Source organism: Chiloscyllium plagiosum, unplaced genomic scaffold, assembly GCF_037043375.1.
Source record: "Chiloscyllium plagiosum isolate Xiang-an unplaced genomic scaffold, Cpla_swu_hap1 HiC_scaffold_10, whole genome shotgun sequence".
Taxonomy (NCBI): domain Eukaryota; kingdom Metazoa; phylum Chordata; class Chondrichthyes; order Orectolobiformes; family Hemiscylliidae; genus Chiloscyllium; species Chiloscyllium plagiosum.
In genome coordinates, this window is record NW_028270148.1 from 50,827,479 (window position 1) to 50,837,056 (window position 9,578).

The window sequence follows — 9,578 nt, forward strand, 5'->3', positions numbered from 1 at the left end:
TGGGTGGTGTCTCGAACGTACGTGGGGAGTTCCTGGACTAGGGGGGATAGGACGGTGTCGAGGTAGGTAGAGATGAGTTCAGTGGGGCAGGAGCCTCCCCTTTCCCCACCTTACCCTAGTTTCCAGCTCAGCACTGTCCCCATGACTTGTCCAGACTCGTCCTACCTGCCTATCTCCTTCTCCACCTATCCACTCCATCCTCTCTTCCCTGACCTATCACTTTCATCCCCTTCCCCACTCACCTATTGTACTCTATGCTACTTTCTCCCCACCCCCACCCTCCTCTAGCTTATCTCTCCACGCTTCAGGCTCTCTGCCTTTATTCCTGATGAAGGGCTTTTGCCCGAAATGTCGATTTCGCTGCTCCTTGGATGCTGCCTGAACTGCTGTGCTCTTCCAGCACCACTAATCCAGGATGCTTATATAAGCAGGTGGCAAGACTGTTCATCAGAATTTTATTTTCAAAAGAGGCTGTGAAACCATCAAGGATGTGACTGAGAATATTTCTCTGGGGTATTCTTTTCTTTAACTTAATGTAAGAAGACAGTACTGAGTATTTCTTCCTTGTCCCTTCTGTCATTCCCTCCCACTCCTTAAAAGCAAAGTATTTAATACACCAGAAGTCCCTAATGTTGAGGAAATGCTTTAAAATTTCAAGGCAACTGCTGTGTCTTCAGGGTCTGGGCTGTGTCATATCTTGCTCCACACACTCTGCACCCCATCTAGAGTGCATTGTTGTGTTCTTCAATTGAATATGTTGTTTCTGAAAGTCAGTACTAGTAATCCAATACCACAATCCACCCTTGAAATAAATGAGAAAAGCAACAAAATTTTAGTCAAACTATTATTCAACTTTGGAATAATTATGAAAAATGTATTTGTTGAATCTGAAACAATAACTGCCTTTTTCTAAGCTCATATTCTTGGGAATAATATGTATATTTGTTTGTACTTTTTAAAAAAAATCCATTTTCCCATATTAGATTGTTTTAAAAATCCAGTGTATCAGTTTGTGTATTAACATATCATCATTGCTGTTCTGTTTCAGAAGCTGGAAGTGCCAGCAATGCTGGGATTTCTCCGACAACAGAGAATGTTAATGGTTCAGACAATAGCTCAGTACAAGTTTGTCTACCAGGTGCTCATTCAGTTCCTGAAGAACTCTCGGTTGATTTAGGTGTGAATTCACAAACGCTGTATTTAAACAACCTTAACAATTAGCAGTGGAAATGGAGCTAGCTTTCTTTCCCACAAAAAGTGCAACTCAGTCCATCAAGTTTTTGTCAAGTGATACCTTGAATTTTGGAACTGTGCCCTTTATGTTGTGAGTTTTGTTGATTTTAAAGCTGCTGTTGAATCCTTCCATACAATTCTAAAATACTGACCATAATAGCAAAGAACAGGACATTCTGTGTGCACACTTAACATGAGTGAATGGTGGCATTCTTTTGCAGTTGCTGTGCTTCTGATTGCACAGTGATGGTCCAGAATGATGTTTTCCAATTAAACAAATGGAGCACTGTCCACCTTGTAGACTTGTAAAGAAGACGTACGTTCAAGAGCTAAACGTATGTTGGAAATGCTGCTGTATTAACTTGAGCAATATTCCTTTAACATTGCCTTACTCTCATCATTAAAAGACCTAAAAATATCAGAGGGACTGATCCATTTCATAGCAACTTGAGGATGACCCAATGATTTTATAAACCTTTAATAAAGATTATAAATTTTGTAAAATTGACAAAAACTGGTTTGCATAGTTATATTTGCAATTTTGAGCTAATTATTACCATCTATTTTTAACAGCAATAACACAGTGATAATTTGTTAGATTACTTTGATTGTTTAATATGAAAACAATGGCAACACAAACTTTAACCTTTTTGAACATCTATTCTCCTTGACACTTTATGCTTCTTGGCATGATTGCAAACATTTTGGATGCAGTTACAGACCACACCCTCAAGGTGGCAAAGTTTCCAGGAATATAGGACAGATTTATAACCACAGCAACATCAGAGCTCGTGTATTAATAGAAGCTGTATGGATATCCCCGGTATTTTGGTGGTTTCACTGGTGATTAGTGACAGGATTGAAAGAGATACTATTCCCATAAATAGCAGGAGATTCTGCGGAGAGATTGAGACATCTGACTGTGGCACCGTCAGCACTGTGTTGACATTTCACTTTGATTAGTGTTATTTCGCTATTTTTAAGGTAATCTTCCACATTGCAACCTGTTAGGAATTCTCAGAGTTAATATTCAGCAGCTGCTGGTAATTGGAGGAATGAGATATATGTCTGGGAAAAGAAAATGTTTCTATATTGGGAGTTAATCAGATGTGTGGCTGAATTATTATCTGGCTGTATAATTGTCTGGTCAGTTATTGAGCAAAGAACAGTACATATTTCTGTCAGAGACAAGAGATGAAACTTTGTTACTTGTTCAAAGGAGTAGTAGAATATTGCTTGTATCTTTAAAGACTTAATAAGTAAATGTACCCTGGGTTACGGAGTGGGGCATTGATGGGTATAACAGTTTAAGATTGGAAATATTTAAATAGCATGACATGGTTTATCCCTGTGGAATTCCAGTGAGTTATCAATTTTAGTTTTGCCCATTTTCAGGAATGTTGAATTACTTGCTTGAAGGATAAAAGGAAAATTAGTCATTCGGAGGTATATTCACACAAACACAAGCAACACTACAAGAGGCCTGCAGCATGTTGCTATTATCCAGTTATGATCTGGGTGATGTTTTAAAACAGGAAAATTACTTGAAGTTCTTCTAAAACTTTTATAAAGATGTTTGACCCTTAAACTAGCAACTACCTGGTCCCCTAATTGTAAATGCAGTATTTTTATTCTATGACTAACACACCAGGCTGTTCTTTTTATTATTAAATTGAGTTGTCTGCTAAAGCTGGCTTCAAGCACTAGTATTTATGCTGAGTTGCATGTTACACAGACTTTACTCAAGGAATGAAACTACTGGCAACTCCTACAAACTACAGAAAATGCTGAAAATTCTCATCTGGTAAGGTATCAGCCCTCGGCTCAAACATTAGTCACTCTTTCTCTCTAATGTAAGGTTTAAAGTGCATTGTTTTCTGATGATTATGCAGTATTCAATTTGCGATTCCTCTGATACTGCTGTAGTCGTTACATTTGTGCAACAAGACCTAGAGAACACTAAGATATAGATTGATAGGTGTTAAAAAAAACTCATGGCACACAAGTACCAGGCAATGACCATCTTGCCTCAATGTTCAATAGCAGCACTGAATCCTTCATCATCAAAAGCCTTTGACTAGAAACTGAACCGGTTCAGCCAAAAAAATGCTGTAGCTACAAGACTAGCTCAGAGGCAGGGATTTATGCAGTGTATAACTTATGTTCTGGCTCCCCAAAGTTTGACAAGTATCTGCAATGCGCAAGTCTGTAGTCTGAAGGAGTACTCTCCACTTGCCTGGATGAGTGCTGCTGCAACAGCACTCAAGAAGCTTAACGTAACACATGACAAAGTAGACCGCTTGATTGGCACTGTATCCGGCAACTTAAACATTCAGTGCCACAACCATTGACACACAGTGGAAGCTGTGCGCACCATCTGCAAGATGCATTGTAACAACTTGCAAAGCCTCCTTCAAAAGTATCTTCCACACCCACAATTTCCACCACTTAGAATAACAGGGACAACACATGCATTGGAACACCATCACCAGCAAGTTCTCCTCCAAGTGTCACACCATGCTGACTTGGAATTATATCACCATTCCTTTACTGTCATTGGATCACAGTCCTGTAACTCCTCCCTTCAAGACTGTAGTTCTACGTACACCACATGGACAGCAACCATTCAAAAAGGTGACTTAGTGCTACCTTAGTCAGTTGGGAATGGGTAGTAAATGCTAGCCTGGCCATTGCATTCTCACAAAAGTACAGTTCTGAGTTCTGAAACATTAACTGTTACTTGTACAACAGATACTACCTGTCCTGAGTGCACCCAGCATTTTCTGTTTGTGTTTCAGTTTTTCAGGATTTGCTTTATTTCTTCCTCTACAATCAAATTGAATTGACAGTGTAGGGTACAACAATATGTATATGAATAACATTTTCATCTGCTCTAATATAAAAGAGAAACAAAAATCTCTTCATGTGGAGTAACAGTGTTATTTTAATTTATTTTATATATTCAGTTTAAGTATCCTTTTGAATACTATATTAAGAGGATTAAACAGAAATAACACAAAATGGTCAATTTTATTTCTGAATCTTATTACTTTTTATACAAATAACTAGTGCCAAAAATGAGACATCAGAAGGATATTTTCATTGTTATTCTTTTTACTTTGAAACTTTTTTTTTGCAGTAACTATATTTGCCTCTGCACTGCAGAGAAAAAGATGTTTACATAGCTGGAGGTTAAGTCCAATTTAAAATTGATTGTTGAGTTATTGTTTGTAATATGGTCATTCCTATAAATATTAGGACAAATTATTTTGGTCTCTGGGAAGGTCTTTTCTTAATTGTAAGGGGAAAACTAGTTTGATTCATTATTATGTTGCATTTCAATAAGGATTTATAAATAAACGTTATCTGTTCATGAACAATTCTATAAATTATTTCTTGCACATCAGTGATAGTGTTGAGTGATTTAAAGAAATATACTGAAGCATCAAACGATCCTCATCAATAGAATCATGGAATAGATTTATTTTTTTTAATCTTGATGGCAAAATATTGCACCAGTTTTATAAAGGTTAATAAAGGTGGCAGAGGTAGAGAATAGGGACTGACTAAAGTAAGCCAGATAGGCCATAATAGCTATTCGCGTACTACTGGGTCACTTCTGTGACTAGGTATTCATACCTTCATGTTGATGGAATGGATCACACAACTTTGATAGTTAGACATTGGGCAGAGAATTCTTTTAGCATGATGGTACAATAAGTTATTTAAATTTTAGTAGGCAAATGACTTTTTTTATTAGTGGTAGGGAAAGAAGATAAGCTCCCAACAACTTTACAGAGGGGATGGTGCTCCAATTACAAAATATACTTATGTGGAAATAACATTAGAAAACTAACTTTAAATAACTTTGAGATGACATAACCTATGAGCAAAAGCCGAAGAAAGCCACCTGCATCTGTCACCACCAGATACAAAAATGATCAAGTAACAATGTCAGAAATTGTATAATTTTTAGAATTGAAAAGAAATAATGTTAATAAAAAAAATATAGTCATTGGCAAAAATAAATGGAGATATTTTGAAGATTTGAATGTAAAATAATACAAAAGATGAAAGCTGAGTGAACGTGCTATAATCCCTTCCTTAATCACTAACGTTAAGTTTAATCAAAATTCAGTTTGGAGATTAAACAAGTTGTAAGTCTGGATTGTGCTATTTCAGTTTTAGTCAGGGTGCTGGGTACTAGTATGTAAACTAAATGTGTGACATATAGGCTCTGAAATTCCTGGAGTGCCATGCTATGCTGCTTATTACCCTGTAAGGACTGCTAGGATTAATAGGAAGGCACCTGATTCTTATGGGGCAGATGTGCATTAGCACTACAAGAGGCAAATTGCTGATGCCTACTACATGCAGTTTGAAAATTCAGGGTCTGCCTATCATGGGATGGCATAGTCAGCAAAGCTCTGCTCCTCTTTGCAAATCGGGCCATTTGCCTTCCAATACCCTGTGTAAGAAAATAATTGAAAAATGTTCCCCTGTTCTGTATCCATTGGGTGTTACTCATTTTCATCCAGTTGAAAACTTATGCCGTAAATCACTTAATATATTGACCTCTAAAAATATTCAGGTTGTGACAAGTTAGAATTATGCAACATTAGGAGTCACAGCATAGACTCAGCTCCCTGGTAATTTGCCCTGTAAGATTCCACTCTTTAGCAAGGCATTTGGAAATTACCGATGAAAACGGAGTCTCGCTAAAATTATGATAAGTGATAGACAGAAGCCCCAAGGAAGTTCAGGGTTGTAGCTCAACCGAATATTTTAGATTAGCCTAAACTGTGTGTTGGTTATCAGTAATCAACAGTTGAAAATATATTTCTCAGACCACCTCCTAGCAGCTAAATTTCACAGACAGTGCTTTATAGTTGAAGGGAGAAAGAAAGGAAGAATGGAATAACTTTGAATGGTTTAGATGCACACAATATTCAGTGGATTGATGAGAAGTAAATTCACAATTATCAGATTTAATAAAAACCCTTCTCGGAAAACTATTTTTTAATTGACTAATCTAAGATGGCTGGCTGACTGTGACTTTGCAAGCTCCTTCCACTGACTAATACTGTTAAATTATATAAATACACAAATTAAGATCAGTTAACAGGATGGATTAAAAAGTCCAGTCTGAGTTTTTAATATGCTAATATCCATATTGTGTTTCAGTATTTTTTTGGCTTTTCAATATTGCTAAGGTATGAATTGTTGGAACACGTACTGTTAAACAATATTCTATATTGATTGCCAAATGATTGCCATACCTGAAATTGCAACACATTTGTTGCGATACCTATCGCATATTGTATTTGATGTTTGGAAATGCTGAATGGTTGGTTGGTTGACCAATTTTTAACATTGTTCTGATTCTCGACTTAATATGTTACGAGCAGTAATCAAGCGCCAAAACCTGTTTGTTTGTTGCTTTTTGTTAAAATACTTTTGAATGTACACATTTTTTAATGCCTCTGTGATGTGTCTTAGGACTCTTTAACATGTTAAAGGCGCTTTTTTTATATTTATATATGAATAAATGCATTTATCACTGTAGGTTTGAGGTGCAACCAGAATCCTTTTCAATTTTTGGCTTAAACTTTGACCAGCTAATTATATTCAAAGTTACTTAGGCCCAATTGGAAATCAGGTGCTGCACAGTTAGCTGTGTATTATTGCCAAAATATTAGGATACTTACCACAAGAAGCTCTGGAAATCTTATTTAAAACAGCAAGTTTAAAAGTGGTCATGCAAGACCAATATAAAATCATTAATTTATCTTATAAAAATAAAATCATGACAACAACTTTGCTATAAAACAAGTACAAAATTTGTTGTACACTACATGGAGTAGGAGTGAAATTTGTCTTCATATAACTATATCTCACCTTGTTTGTGTCAGCTTTAAATGTACCAACTAACTCTTTCTTATATAAAACTGGAAAGAGCTTCATGCTGGAATTCACCAGAAGGTTGAACTGACCACACTTACTTCATTTAACTACTGACAGAATGGACGCGATTTAATAAATTTACTAAGTCCATTTTGTATTACAAGTATTCTGAATTGATAGGTGTTGAATTAGGGAATAAACATGTTGTTTATAGGGAACATTCCTGTCATATTCTTTGATACATATGGACATTTACCTAAGCTGTGAATGCAAGTCAGTAAGACTTACATTCATTGTGTTAAGCATGCTGGTCCCTATCTTTACCAAGTAGCATGTTGCCATCAATTGCCAAATTCAATTGATACACACCCGATTTCACTCATTAGTAATGAAACTAGCACGAAGTTCAGAACTAGAGATGCACATTTACTTGGATTAAAAAAAAACTAATGCAGTATGAGTGATAACTATTGTAGTAACTGGTTCCCTAGATCTGTTGAAAGGATATTTTTGAACATTTTAAGGTTCAAAGGTACATAATGAACAACGATCTTAATTTTGCCTTAGTGATCTCTTAGGACAATGCCCATGTAGTTTCTACTAATTTCCCGTAGCTTCCCCAGATATCAACTGGACAGTTTGTTATTTTAATCTCTGGCCACATGCAGTTAATTTTTAGCAACGTGGTGATACTGGATTCAATTGAAATAGCTACTTGTTCTAAATCACTGCTCTGCATTTCATTTGGAAATAAACCTTTAATTAGCACAAAAAGCCTGCGTGTGTTATACTAACTCAGTGAAAGAGCATCTGCCGTTATAAATTATATTTGGGCCCTATTGTGTGTATATGCCTGAAAAATATGTAACTTTGTGATAGAAAGTTTAAGTCCATACCATACAATTGCAACAAAACAATGGTTTTAACTACAATGAGTAGAATTGTCCTAATGTTCTGTTTAAACTATCTTCTGCTTGAAAACTAACAGCATGCTTATCAGAATACATATACCTGATGTAATAAGTGTATAAGCTTTTGTTTCCAGTTTGTATAAAACTGTGATACTACATGACAGTATTTTACATTTGATCTTGCTGCCTGTTATTTTTGTGGATACTGAGACCATTCAGCATTGCTTCACATGACTCATCAGAACAAAATTATCACTTGTTTCCTGTGTAAATAATTATTTTGTATATGCTTTTCAGTGATAAATTTTCCTTATGAATGTATCAAACATTTTGTAAAAGATTGTCTATCATTCATATACACAATAAAGCATTTTTTCCAAAAATTCCACTGTTCACAATAAGGATGGTAATCTCAATGTATCAGTGTTGACAGCTTCCAATACACACCTTAAAGTTTACTGATCAAACCACATCAGGCAATAGCAGAACTATAGTGCAGTAGAGCAAAATGAACAACACATGCTAATGCATTACTAACACTATCTGAAACTGCATGATCCTGTTGCAAGACGAGGATTTTTTTGTGTTTACAACTTGTGCAATTGGCAATTTATTCAACTTTCATGGACCAGGGCAAGTGTCTGTTTACATTCACCCAAAAACTGCAAGCAATCAAAGAATCCCACTCGAGGTAATTTACTTGAATGCAATTAAGTTGTGTGGAATTGTTTGCGAAACTTCATTGTACAAATTTGCTTGAATTATTACTGCCAATAGGAACTCTAGGCACTGAAAGCTGTGCTGGAATAAGGTCTTCAAATACTGCTTCATTTTGTTTGATCTTAAACTTTATTTGTTCAGTATCAGTTGATTCTGTATATGATCAAACTGCAGTGTTGTTGATACTGCAATTAGTTAATTCTTCATCTCCTTGGTTAGACTACAACTACACTGTAATCATTTTAGGACAATTCATTTATTGTAATGTGGCAAATTACAAATTTCTTCAGAGCTCACCACCATGAAGATGGTCAGCCTGTGTAAAAGTATTTTGACTTTCACTCTGACCTATTTGTCTGGATTGTTGTTTGCCTGCTACACACACAAAATTCAAGCACAAAGCATAGGAATTTAGCAATGCAAAAAAACAAGTGGTAATTCCATTGCTAAATTTGTTGGGAGCTATTCTTTCCTTCTCTCCAACCACAGAACATTACAGCGCAGTATGTGGAACCAATCTGAAGCCCAACTAACCTATACTATTCCATTCTCATCCATATGCATATCCAATGACCAGTTAAATGCCCTTAAAGTTGTTGAGCCTACTACTGTTGCAGGCAGTGTGTTCCATACCCCTACTGCTCTGAGTAAAGAAACTATCTGGCGGCATGGTGGCTCGCACTGCTACCTCACAGCGCCAGGGACCCGGGTTAGATTCCTGCCTCAGGTGACTGTGCAAACTCCATATAGACAGACATTCTCCCAGTGTCTGTGTGGGCTTCCTTCAGATGCTCTGGTTTCCTCCCACAA

At 36.3% G+C, this 9,578-nt stretch overlaps 1 protein-coding gene across 7 annotated transcripts in view; it reads left to right on the forward strand.

The window, feature by feature from the left end:
• The window catches only part of LOC122552829 (tyrosine-protein phosphatase non-receptor type 14-like), a 272,039-nt gene extending 262,598 nt beyond the window's left edge, over positions 1-9,441 (forward strand). For 6 of the 7 annotated variants that reach the window (XM_087991330.1, XM_043695821.2, XM_087991333.1 and 3 more), the window contains one exon: positions 1,049-9,441. In XM_087991330.1, coding sequence (XP_087847456.1) covers positions 1,049-1,177 — 129 coding nt within the window. In that variant the 3' untranslated portion in view covers positions 1,178-9,441. The remainder of the gene's footprint in view (positions 1-1,048) is intronic. The other variant, XM_043695830.2, reaches the window with a different exon arrangement.
• Positions 9,442-9,578: the final 137 nt, after the last annotated feature.